Source organism: Ranitomeya imitator, chromosome 2 (assembly GCF_032444005.1).
Source record: "Ranitomeya imitator isolate aRanImi1 chromosome 2, aRanImi1.pri, whole genome shotgun sequence".
NCBI classification, from domain to species: domain Eukaryota; kingdom Metazoa; phylum Chordata; class Amphibia; order Anura; family Dendrobatidae; genus Ranitomeya; species Ranitomeya imitator.
Window position 1 is genome coordinate 34,763,385 of NC_091283.1, and position 13,530 is coordinate 34,776,914.

Genomic DNA, 13,530 nt, shown 5'->3' on the forward strand with positions numbered 1-13,530 from the left:
TTTCCATGGAGATAGAAGCATCACTGTTTCCTTCCATACCTTCTCTCTTGGCTTTACGTATGATGAGTGGCATGAAATGACCAACATTGGTAAACATTGGCAAAGCCATAAGTTGTTTGGAAATGCTTATGTGTCCTTGTGCGATCAATATGGGGTTGGGCTGTGATTTACAGACTTTTGAGGATTTTTCCCATGTGGATTAATTGGCAGCTGGGATGGCCACTGGATAACAACATAGCATTGTCGAACCGGTTTATGGGTTATCTGGAACAATTTAATTTTTTTCATTATGGGCTGTTATGAGAGGCAATTCAGTACAACAATGAACATAGCGGTCAGAGCACATACAGTGATCTGACAATAACCCAAAATCATAGAACGAGCTCTGAGACGTGGGAACTCTGCAGACCGCAATCCCTAATCCTCTCCAACAACACTAGAGGCAGCCGTGGATTGCGCCTAACTCTGCCTATGCAACTCGGCATAGGCAGAAGCCGCGACGTCATTCTCAGGCCCTAAACTCCTCATTCTAGGAATTTAGGACCTGAGAATGACGTTGCGGCTTCTGATTGGTCGCGTCGCGGTCACATGAGCGGCACGCGACCAATCAGAAGCCGCGACGTCATTCTCAGGTCCTAAACGCGCTCATTTTAAGCAAAGAAGGCTGCCGGTTACCAGCGGTGATGTCCAGGGGCCTCCGGAGAGGTAATTATATCAATATTTTTTATTTTAATTCTTTATTTTACACATTAATATGGATCCCAGGGCCTGAAGGAGAGTTTCCTCTCCTTCAGACCCTGGGAACCATCAGGATACCTTCCGATACTTGGTGTCCCATTGACTTATATTGGTATCGGATATCGGTATCGGCGATATCCGATACTTTTCGGGTATCGGCCGATACTATCCGATACCGATACTTTCAAGTATCGGACGGTATCGCTCAACACTACTGATGATGTCATGCTGATTGAAAGCCAGCTCACCACTGCATAACTGTGAGGAACTAGACTGTGAACCACTATAACACTGGAAATCACACCCCCATCAACAGAGCAGTCTGGAAGAGAAAGAGGAGCTCTGTTGACGTGAAGCAGCAAAATTGCAGAACCAGCAGAGATCGGTGCTGAACAAATCAGGCAGATAGTTGGCAACTCCCTGCCTGTCAGTTCTTAGTCCACTAGGAAGAAGATCAAATAGTCCTGGAAAACCCCTTTAGTAACATACGATTATGATGGCTGTTTTGGATTTGTTCCTTTGTTTCTAACCTTTTGTGTTGGTTTACCAAGAAAGCTGTGCCCAATCTAAGCTAGGTGTTATGCCCCGGCATGAAAGGTATCGGTGCTCGGTAGACCTTCTACGCTTTTGTTTGTAGATATCATTAGTTTCAGTAAAGATTTTATTTGTCAGATTACAAGTGACTTTCTTATCACTGATTTCTAATTAAGAAATTATACATCATTACATTCAGGAGAAAAGAGAGCTCTGATACATTCTACATTCCAATGGTATGAATCCGATGAGTCAGACATGGAGAAGGCAAATAATATACTTAGTAGGAGCTCATAATTGCTTTACATTGCTTAAGTGAATTGAAGATCGATTTATCAAATGTGATAGGGGTTGTCCGAATGTGAGATTTTTATAATCTGACACATCGGACATTGTTTATGAATTCTATCATCCCATCAGAAAGACTATACAAAGATGGTATTCCTATTTCTAAGAGTTTGTGATACTCCTTATCTACTATCTTCAAGACACAGGAGTTAGTGATAGGCACCATGAGAAGCGGACCAAGGCCCAATGGGCTTTTTCTCTTGTTCCTCTTCTTGCTTAAAGGTAAGTACCCTACAAATTAGATTAATTTTACATAGAGTCTAATTAATTTCAAATCATTCTAATAAGTAAAATAGCTTGAAAAAATTAATTTTGTCAGTACAGCAACTTTGGTATTATCAACTAGATATAAGACGCTACTAGCGTTACAATTAATTAGGATCCAAGTTAATTATTTACATGGGGGTTAGAGATAAGATTTTGCTATGATTTGACAAAAACTTGGACAAAATAACAAAGGCAAAAAGGATGATGGGATTTTTTTATTTTGAGATTTTCCAGAAAAACCTTTTCTAAAAATTGAAGTTGGCAATAAATAGAAATAGATAATAAAAGACATTCTCTAAGTTGATATAAAATATAACGTAAAAATATTCAAACAGAAGGTCAATACTTAAAAGAAAAATTTAAAAACTTGAATTTATCCAGAAACTAAAAGTTATCTCTCCGGGCTTTTAGTTCCTAGAAAGTAATTTGATTCAGTAATTTAGGAAAATGAAGGCAATAGGTGGCTTTGTGGGTAGTCCTCCATTCCTAACAAGGTATTTTAGGATGGGGTGAGGGTTATCATTCATGTGTAGTCCCACAACCAAGGCAAGAATTTACTGTGAGATTTCTTCAGACGTTCCTTTCGTCCGTCTTAAAAAAAACAAAGATACAATAATATTATTTTTAAGGAAGAAAACAAAAGCAATTTTTATAGGACCTAGGTCATTGAGCTGGTGGAGAAAACTAGACCAGATACATTAGAGACTATTAGAATTTTTAACCCCTTAAGCCCCGAGGGTGGTTTGCACGTTAATGACCGGGCCAATTTTTACAATTCTGACCACTGTCCCTTTATGAGGTTATAACTCTGGAACGCTTCAACGGATCTTGGCGATTCTGACATTGTTTTCTCGTGACATATTGTACTTCATTTTAGTAGTAACATTTATTCGATATAACTTGCGTTTATTTGTGAAAAAAATGGAAATTTGGCGAAAATTTAGAAAGTTTCGCAATTTTCCAACTTTAAATTTTTATGCCCTTAAATCACAGAGATATCTCACGCAAAATACTTAATAAGTAACATTTCCCACATGTCTACTTTACATCAGCACAATTTTGGAACCAAAATTTTTTTTTGTTAGGGAGTTATAAGGGTTAAAAGTTGACCAGCAATTTCTCATTTTTACAACACCATTTTTTTTTAGGGACCACATCTCATTTGATGTCATTTTGAGGGGTCTATATGATAGAAAATACCCAAGTGTGAGACCATTCTAAAAACTGCACCCCTCAAGGTGCTCAAAACCACATTCAAGAAGTTTATTAACCCTTCAGGGGTTTCACAGGAATTTTTGGAATGTTTAAATAAGAATGAATATTTAACTTTTTTTCACACAAAATTTATTTCAGCTCCAATTTGTTTTATTTTACCAAGGGTAACAGGATAAAATGGATGCCAAACATTGTTGTACAATCTGTACTGAGTACGCTGATAGCCCATATGTGGGAGTAAACCACTGTTTGGGCGCATGGCAGAGCTCGGAAGGGAAGGAGCGCCATTTGACTTTTAAATGCAAAATTGACAGGAATTGAGATGGGACGCCATGTTGCGTTTGGAGAGCCACTGATGTGCCTAAACATTGAAACCCCCCACAAGTGACACCATTTTGGAAAGTAGACACCCTAAGGAACTTATCTAGATGTGTGGTGACCACTTTGACCCACCAATTGCTTCACAGAAGTTTATAATGCAGAGCCGTAAAAATAAAAAATCATATTTTTTCACAAAAATGATCTTTTCGCCCCCAATTTTTTATTTTCCCAAGAGTAAGAGAAGAAATTGGACCTCAAAAATTGTTGGCCAATTTGTCCTGAGTACGCTGATACCCCATATATGGGTGTAAACCATTGTTTGGGCGTATGGCAGAGCTCGGAAGGGAAGGAGCGCCATTTGACTTTTCAATGCAAAATTGACTGGAATTGAGATGGGACGCCATGTTGCGTTTGGAGAGCCCCTGATGTGCCTAAACATTGGAACCCCTCACAAGTGACACCATTTTGAAAAGTAGACCCCTTAAGGAACTTATCTAGATGTGTGGTGAGCACTTTGACCCAACAAGTGCTTCACAGAAGTTTATAATGCAGAGCCGTAAAAATAAAAAATCTTATTTTTTCACAAAAATGATCTTTTCGCCCCCAATTTTTTATTTTCCCAAGGGTAAGAGAAGAAATTAGACCACAAAAGTTGTTGTGCAATTTGTCCTGAGTGCGACGATACCCCATATGTGGGGGGTAAACCACTTTTTGGGTGCATAGCAGAGCTCGGAAGGGAAGGAGCGCCATTTGACTTTTCAATGCAAAATTGACTGGAATTAAGTTGGGACGCCATGTTGGTTTGGAGAGCCCCTGATGTGCCTAAACATTAAAACCCCCCACAAGTGACACCATTTTGGAAACTAGACCCCATAAGGAACTTATCTAGATGTGTTTTGAGAGCTTTGAACCCCCAAATGTTTCACTACAGTTTATAACGCAGAGCCGTTAAAATAATTTTTTTTTTTTTTTCGCAAAAATTATTTTTTAGCCCCCAGTTTTGTATTTTCACAAGGGTAACATAATAAATTGGACCCCAAAAGTTGTTGTCCAATTTGTCCTGAGTACGCTGATACCCCATATGTGGGGGGGAACCACTGTTTGGGCACATGGCAGAGCTCGGAAGGGAAGGAGCGCCATTTGGAATGCAGACTTAGATGGATTGGTCTGCAGGAGTCACGTTGCATTTGCAGAGCCCCTGATGTACCCAAACAGTACAAACCCCCCACAAGTGACCCCATATTAGAAACTAGACCTCCCAAGGAACTTATCTAGATGTGTTGTGAGAACTTTGAACCCCTAAGTGTTTCACTACAGTTTATAACGCAGAGCCGTGAAAATAAAAATTCTTTTTTTTTTTCACAAAAATGATTTTTTAGCCCCCAGCTTTGTATTTTTACAAGGGTAACAGAATAAATTGGACCCCAAAAGTTGTTGTTCAATTTGTCCTGAGTACGCTGATACCCCGTATGTGGGGGGAACCACTGTTTGGGCGCATGGCAGAGCTCGGAAGGGAAGGAGCGCCATTTGGAATGCAGACTTAGATGGATTGGTCTGCAGGCGTCACGTTGCATTTGCAGAGCCCCTGATGTACCCAAACAGTAGAAACCACCCACAAGTGACCCCATATTGAAACTAGACCTCCCATGGAACTTATCTAGATGTGTTGTGAAAACTTTGAACCCCCAAGTGTTTCACTACAGTTTACAACGCAGAGCCGTGAAAATAAAAAATCCTTTTTTTTCCCACAAAAATGATTTTTAGCCCCCCAAATTTTTATTTTCCCAAGGATAACAAGAGAACTTGGACCCAAAAAGTTGTTGTCCAATTTGTCTCGAGTACGATGATACCCCATATGTTGGGGTAAACCCCTGTTTGGGCGCACGGGAGAGCTCGGAAGTGAAGGAGCACTGTTTTACTTTTTCAATGCAGAATTGGCTGGAATTGAGATCGGACGCCATGTCGCGTTTGGAGAGCCCCTGATGTGCCTAAACAGTGGAAACCCCCCAATTATAACTGAAACCCTAATCCAAACGCACCCCTAACTCTAATCCCAACTGTAACCCTAACCACACACCTAACCCTGACACACCCCTAATTCTAATCCCAACCCTAATCCCAACCGTAAATGTAATACAAACCCTAACCCTAGCCCTAACCCTAGCCCTAACCCTAACCCTAATGGGAAAATGGAAATAAATACATTTTTTTTAATTTTATTATTTTTCCCTAAGGCTAGGTTCACATTGCATTAGGGAAATCCGTTTAGCACTAGCGGATTGCGCTAACGCAATGTCTTTTTAGGTGTCGTGTTTAGTGGTCGCGTTAACGTCCCCGCTCTGGAAGATCGGGGATCGGACCTCGGGCGCGCCGCGGACGCTGCAAGCAGCGTCTGAGGCGCGCCACAAAAGAACGGCACCTTGCTAGCGCGAGCCGAAAATGGCACGCTCTAGCGATGCGCTACACCCGAAAATCACATTGCTGTCAATGGTTGTGCTAACGGACCCGTTGCACGGCGTTAATTGTGACATTTTCGCCGTGCAACGCTGTCCGTTAGCGTTAACCCATTAACGCAATGTGAACCTAGCCTAACTAAGGGGGTGATGAAGGGGGGTTTGATTTACTTTTATAGCGAGTTTTTTATATCGGATTTTTATGATTGACAGCCGTCACACACTAAAAGACGCTTTTTATAGCAAAAAAGTTTTTGCGTCTCCACATTTTGAGACCTATAATTTTTCCATATTTTGGTCCACAGAGTCATGTGAGGTCTTGTTTTTTGCGGGACGAGTTGACGTTTTTATCGGTTACATTTTCGGACATGTGACAGTTTTTGATCGCTTTTTATTCCGATTTTTTGTGAGGCAGAATGACCAAAAACCAGCTATTCATGAATTTCTTTTGGGGGAGGCTTTTATACCGTTCCGCGTTTGGTAAAATTGATGAAGCAGTTTTATTCTTCGGGTCAGTACGATTACAGCGATACCTCATTTATATCATTTTTTTTATGTTTTGGCGCTTTTATACGATAAAAGCTATTTTATAGAAAAAATAATTATTTTGGCATCGCTTTATTCTCAGGACTATAACTTTTTTATTTTTTTGGTTATGATGCTATATAGTGGCTCGTTTTTTGCGGGACAAGATGACGTTTTCAGAGGTACCATGGTTATTTATATCCGTCTTTTTGATCGCGTGTTATTCCACTTTTTGTTCAGCGTTATGATAATAAAGCGTTGTTTTTTGGCTCGTTTTTTTTTTTTTTTTCTTACGGTGTTCACTGAAGGGGTTAACTAGTGGGCCAGTTTTATAGGTCGGGTCGTTACGGACGCGGCGATACTAAATATGTGTACTTTTATTGTTTTTTTTGTTTTTTTTTTATGTAAAGAAATGTATTTATGGGAATAATATTTTTTTTTTTCTGCTTTATTTAGGAATTTTTTTTTTATTTTTTTTTACAAGTGTGGAAATTTTTTTTTTTACTTTTTCACTTTGTCCCAGGGGGGGACATCACAGATCACCGATCTGACAGTGTGCACAGCACTCTGTTAGATCGGTGATCTGACATACAGCCGGGCAGGGTTAGAGCTGCAGCTGCAGCCTGATCCTGACCCGGAAGTGCTCCCTGCAGGACCCGGATGCAGCCCGGCGGCCATTTTGGATCCGGGGACTGCAGGGAGAAGACGCTCGGTACACGGTGAGCACATCACCGTGTACCGATCGTCTCAGGGAAGCCCGCAGGGAGCCCTCTCCCTGCGCGATGCTTCCCTGCACCGCCGGCACACCGCGATCATCTTTGATCGCGGTGTGCCGGGGGTTAATGTGCCGGGAGCGGTCCGTGACCGCTCCTGGCACATAGTGCCGGATGTCAGCTGCGATAGGCAGCTGACACCCGGCCGCGATCGGCCGCGCTCCCCCCGTGAGCGCGGCCGATCGCATATGACGTACTATCCCGTCCATGGGAATTAAGTCCCAGGTCACCTGGACGGGATAGTACGTCATATGGGATTAAGGGGCTAAAATAGAGGATTTATTTATGGATGAAAAGAAATAAAATAAAAGCAAAAAATGTTAGCTGCATGGAATGTCAATGACAAAATAAAAAAAAAACATAAAAACAAAAGTAAGATAAATTTTATATCCCACAATATATTTTTGGGGAAATGTTAAAAATTGTACATTATTTAAGTAGTCAGTGTGAACTTTTACAAGGCTGTTTCCGCACCTCTTTAAGACATTACTAGGAGTCATAATGCAAACTGCATTCATTATTGAGTAGATCTCTAAAGGTACCGTCACATTTAGCGATGCTGCAGCGATCTAGACAACGATGCCAATCGCTGCAGCGTCGCTGTGTGGTCGCTGGAGAGCTGTCACACAAACAGCTCTCCAGCGACCAACGATGCCGAAGACCCCTGGTAACCAGGGTAAACATCGGGTTACTAAGCGCAGGGCCGCGCTTAGTAACCCGATGTTTACCCTGGTTACCAGTGTAAATGTTAAAAAAAACAAACACTACATACTTACATTCCGGTGTCTGTCGCGTCCCCCGGCGCTCTGCTTCCCTGCACTGTGTAAGCGCCGGCCATAAAGCAGAGCGGTGACGTCACCGCTGTGCTCTGCTTTATGGCCGGCCGGCGCTGACACAGTGCAGGGAAGCAGAACGCCGGGGGATGCGACAGACACTGGAATGTAAGTATGTAGTGTTTTTTTTTTTTTACATTTACAGTGGTAACCAGGGTAAATATCGGGTTACTAAGCGCGGCCCTGCGCTTAGTAACCCGATGTTTACCCTGGTTACCAGTGAAGACATCGCTGAATCGGCGTCACACACGCCGATTCAGCGATGTCAGCGGGTGATCCAGTGACGAAATAAAGTGCTGGACTTTCTGCTCTGACCAACGATGGCACAGCAGGATCCAGATCGCTGCTGCGTGTCAAACACAACGATATCGCTATCCAGGACGCTGCAACGTCACAGATCGCTATCGTTATCGTTACAAAGTCGCTCAGTGTGAAGGTACCTTTAGATCTGATGAGGCTGGTATACTTCACTTGAAAATCCATATTAAAATAACTGTAAAATCCTGAAATAACAATGAGTATTTTATGAGTCCTGCTGAAGTTGCAAAATGCTCATTATAATATAAGAGCGGTGCGGCGTTCCACTAGGTCAGTGTTCCCCAACTCCGGTCATCAAGAGCCACCAACAGGTCATGTTTTCAAGATTTCCTTAGTATTGCCCAGGTGATAATTGCATCCACTTCATAGACAATAATTCCATCGCCTGTGAAATACTAAGGAAATCCTGAAAACATGACCTGTTGGTGGCTCTTGAGGACCGGAGTTGGGGAACACTGCACTAGGTGTATACAGCCATTTGGAGAGGGATTTTCAAAGTAAGTATACCAGCATAATCAAGTCTTAAAAATCTTTTTAATGATGCAGACTGTACAGTGAAAACTGGTGACGGATCTGTATGAATCAGTAGCATTTTACTGCTGCTCCATGAAATGTCTTATCACTATGAACATAATGGGTGGAAGGATCACGTTCATAGTGATTAGACATTTTGACCTCGTGATTTAGCAAGTAGTGTCAGTCCAAGCACTTGCAACCAAAGGATAAATAATGTTTTCTGTCTACAAAAGTGAATATCAAAATCCAAGGGTGCACCAGATAGTAGGTGACCAGGACCTATCGGTACATCTGCCCCTCAGGGCCAAAAAACCCTTCCAAAATGTGCAATCCCACAAACCTAAAGGTTGTGTCTCCTACCTGACAGATGTTGCCTCTGAATATTCCAGCACAATCTATGACATATAATTATGTAACGTAACAAAGCACCAACATCTATTTATGACTGCCAGATTCTCCAATCAATGAATGCCTCTTCCATGGAAACACCTTGTAAACGCACGAACATGAAGAAAAAGTGAAGCTGCCGCCAGACTGCTTCTTAGCAAAACTGTAATAAATTCCCCACCTTCATCATTCCATGAGGACAGAGTTTATATGTCTGCCTCCATCTCCCTTTGAAGGATCACAAACTTTTGGTAAATTATAACTGAAGATACAATAAATCTGAAGAACGTCAGCCTCGATACGGCAGTGAGTTCTACCTTGTGGCTAGCTGGGCTTAAAAATGTGTGAGGAGGCGTCAAATCGGATATAAAAATATGCTTCTCGTCAGCAGCTGCTTGACACTATCACACGTCTAACAATCTAGGTCATGGGTGGGGCTGGATCTCCGTGACAAGGTCAGAGCTTTCAAAATACCCATCCCATTCTGGGTCCCTTAATTTTAGCATAATGTAAATGTGTCCTTTCTTAATTTTCCACTTGAGTCAACAAGTCACCAGATGATTGATTTGAGATGACTAGCTGAAAGTCCCTAATTCGGCTGGAAGTCCCAGACTTGCGTGTGCGTCGAGCCGGGATGTCTTTGAGCATGCACATTTTAAGGTTACGACGACATTAGTCACATCATGTTGTGTGCCGCAACTTTATGATGCGCTGCTTAGACCTGGAGTTCCAGACAATGTTACGCACAGGACGACGCTATGCATGCAAATCAAATTTCCTGGTCAAATTTGAGTAAATTGTCAAATTCAAATTTTTGTCAGATTCGTTCACCAGTAGAGGCGACCGATTGTGACAATATTTGAATTCACCAAATAGCGTGGATTTTACTGGGAAATTAAAAAAAAATAGATTTTGGCAAATAGGAATCTTTTGTAAAGTTCAAGGACTATTTGGTTCTCCTCTAAACAATTCGCTCATCACATGTGGCCAACAAAGGTTGTGATGTGAATTTCAACTTTCCCAGGATGTAGCTGGCACATAACAAGAGATACATATGCCCTCTGCAGTCTTGGCTCTTGAAGTTCAGCATGATAGCTGTTTGTTATGCATGAATTGTGACCGTGTTACAGAGACATCCTAGTTTGCCACCTACTCATTATATTCCTTAACACCACCCTTAGTTCCGAGTCCATCCTATTTTGTATTTTTTTCATTCAAGTACAATTTCCATTTCATCGATTAATAATGAAGCAGTGTTATAACAACAAACCTGGGCAAATTTGGTCCACCCATTAAAGTCAGGACACCCTGGCTTCCGTAGGGAGTTGAGTGTTTTTGTACTTGAGGATCATGGAATACTATGTAATGTTGTACACATTGCTAAAACATAGTGCCAGAAGTTTAGATGATCTAAATAATGAAAAATTATTTATTTATTGTGGTGCAGTGAGCTGGAAACCCAAATGTCCATCCTACTTTAATATATAAAGAAGTACATAATATCGAGGTCCAAAGCACAGAATCTGTAATAATGTATGTGAAAATATTATTTTGGCATCTCAATTCTATTAAATCGCTACTGCAGGTCTAACCATTTGTGAAGCACAGACAACTACTGTTGCACTAACTACTACTGCAGCTCCCAAAAAAACTATAGCTTCCACTACAACTTCACCTCCCACTACAACTTCACTTCCAACTACAACTGCACCTCCCACTACAGCAGCACAACCCACTACAACTGCACCTTCCACTACTACTATACCTCCCACTTCTACTGCTTTTCCCACTACAACTGCATCTCCCACTACAATTGCACAACCCACTACAACTGCATCTCCCACTGTAATTGCACAACCAACTGCAACTGTACCTCCCGCTACAACTGCACAACCAACTACAAATGCATTTCCCTCTACTACTACACCTTCTACTTCAACTGCACCTCCCACTACAACAGCTTCTACCACTACAACTGCTCAACCAACTACAAGTGCACCTCCCACAACAACTGCACAACCAACTACAACTGCACCTCCTACTACCACAGCACAACCAACTACAACTGCACCTCCCACTACTTCTATACCTCCCACTTCTACTGCTTTTCCCACTACAACTGCATCTCCCACTACAATTGCACAATCAACTACCACTGTACCTCCCACTACAACTGCACAACCAACTACAACTGCATCTCCCACTACTACTGTACCTTCCACTTCAACTGCACCTCCCACTTCAACTGCTCAACCAACTACTGCACCTCCCACTACCACAGCACAACCAACTACAACTGCACCTCCCACTACTATACTTCCCACTTCTACTGCTTTTCCCACTACAACTGCATCTTCCACTACAATTGCACAACCAACTACAACTGTACCTCCCGCTACAACTGCACAACCAACTACAAATGCATCTCCCACTGCTACACCTTCTTCAATTGCACCTCCCACTACAACAGCTTATACCACTACAACTGCTCAACCAACTACAAGTGCACCTCCCACTACAACTTCACTTCCAACTACAACTGCACCTCCCACTACAACAGCACAACTAACTACAACTGCACCTCCCACTACTACTATACCTCCCACTTCTACTGCTTTTCCCACTACAGCTGCAACTCCCACTACAATTGCACAACCAACTACAACTGTACTTCCCACTACAACTGCACAACCAACTACAACTGCATCTCCCACTACTACTATACCTTCCACTTCAACTGCACCTCCCACTACAACAGCTTCTACCATTACAACTGCTCAACCAACTACAAGTGCATCTCCCACAACAACTGCACAACCAATTACAACTGCACCTCCCACTACTACTATACTTCCCACTTCTACTGTTTTTCCCACTACAATTGCACAACCAACTACAACTGTACCTCCCACTACAACTGCACAATCAACTTCAAATGCATCTCTCACTACTATTACACCTACCATTTCTACTGCACCTCCAAGTACAACTGCAAAACCAACTACAACTGCACCTCCCACTACAACTGCTTACCCCACTACAACTGCACCTCCCACTACAACTGCACAACCAACTACAACTGCACCTCGCACTACTACTATACTTCCCACTTCTACTGCACCTCCCACTACAACTGCACCTCCCACTACAACTGCACCTCCCAATACAACTGCACAACCAACTACAACTGCACCTCCCACTACAACTGCACAACCAACTACAACTGCACCTCCCACTACAACTGCACAATCAACTACAACTACTATACTTCCCACTTCTACTGCATCTCCCACTACTACTGCTTATTCCATTACAACTGCACAACAAACTGCAACTGCACCTCCCACTGCAACTGCACAACCAACTACAACTGTACCTCCCACTACTACTATACCTACCACTTCTACTGCACCTTTCACTACAACTCCACAACAAACTACCACTGCACCTCCCACTACTACTCTACCTCCCACTTCTACTGCACCTCCCACTACAACTGCTTATCCAACTACAACTGTACAATCAACTACAACTGCACATCCCACTACAACTGCACCACCATCTACAACTGCACCTCCCACTTCCACTGCACCTCCCACTACAACTGCTTACCCCATTACAACTGCACAGCCAACTACAACTGCACTTCCCACCACAACTGCGCAACCAACTACAACTGCACCTCCCACTACTACTATGGCTCCCACTTCTACTGCACCTCCCACTTCAACTGCACAACCAACTACAACTGCACCACCCACAACAACTGCACAACCAACTACAACTGTACCTCCCACTACAAATGCACAACCAACTGCAACTGCACCTCCTACTACTACTATACCTTCCACTTCTACTGCACCTCCCACAACAACTGGTTATTAGGGTTGAGCGACTTTTCCTTTTTTGAGGTTGAGTGAAACCCGACTTTCTCAAAAGTCGAGTTGAGTGAAATCGGCCGATCTTCTTGAAAAGTCGGGGTCGGGGGATTGGCCGAAACACGAAACCCAATGCAAGTCAATGGGAAATCTATATATTTTTATATTTACTTCAGCGCGATATAGCAGAAAAGCCGGTAATTCAATTGCCGGCTTTTCATTTCTCCTGCCTAAACCCGACATGATATGAGACATGGTTTACATACAGTAAACCATGTCATATCCCCCTTTTTTTGCATATTCCACACTACTAATGTTAGTAGTGTGTATGTGCAAAATTTCGGCGCTGTAGCTATTAAATTTAAGGGTTAAATCGCGGAAAAAATTGGCGTGGGCTCCTGCGCAATTTTCTCTGCCAGAGTGG

General features: G+C 42.4%; 1 protein-coding gene across 1 annotated transcript; it reads left to right on the forward strand.

Annotated features, from left to right (window-relative positions):
- The first annotated feature begins 1,784 nt into the window (after window positions 1-1,784).
- Window positions 1,785-13,113, forward strand: LOC138666199 (mucin-2-like). The gene is made up of 2 exons (XM_069754439.1): window positions 1,785-1,842; window positions 10,814-13,113. The coding sequence occupies exons 1-2, from the start codon at window positions 1,785-1,787 to the stop codon at window positions 13,111-13,113; spliced, it is 2,358 nt and encodes a 785-aa protein (XP_069610540.1).
- The last annotated feature ends 417 nt before the right edge of the window (window positions 13,114-13,530 follow it).

Bases quoted from the DNA above. Each gene is read 5' to 3' on its own strand.
- LOC138666199 (XM_069754439.1), top strand. From the start codon at position 1,785: ATGAGAAGCGGACCAAGGCCCAATGGGCTTTTTCTCTTGTTCCTCTTC. The intron at 1,843-10,813 runs GTAAGTACCCTA...TCGCTACTGCAG, and splicing joins GTTCCTCTTCTTGCTTAAAG to GTCTAACCATTTGTGAAGCA.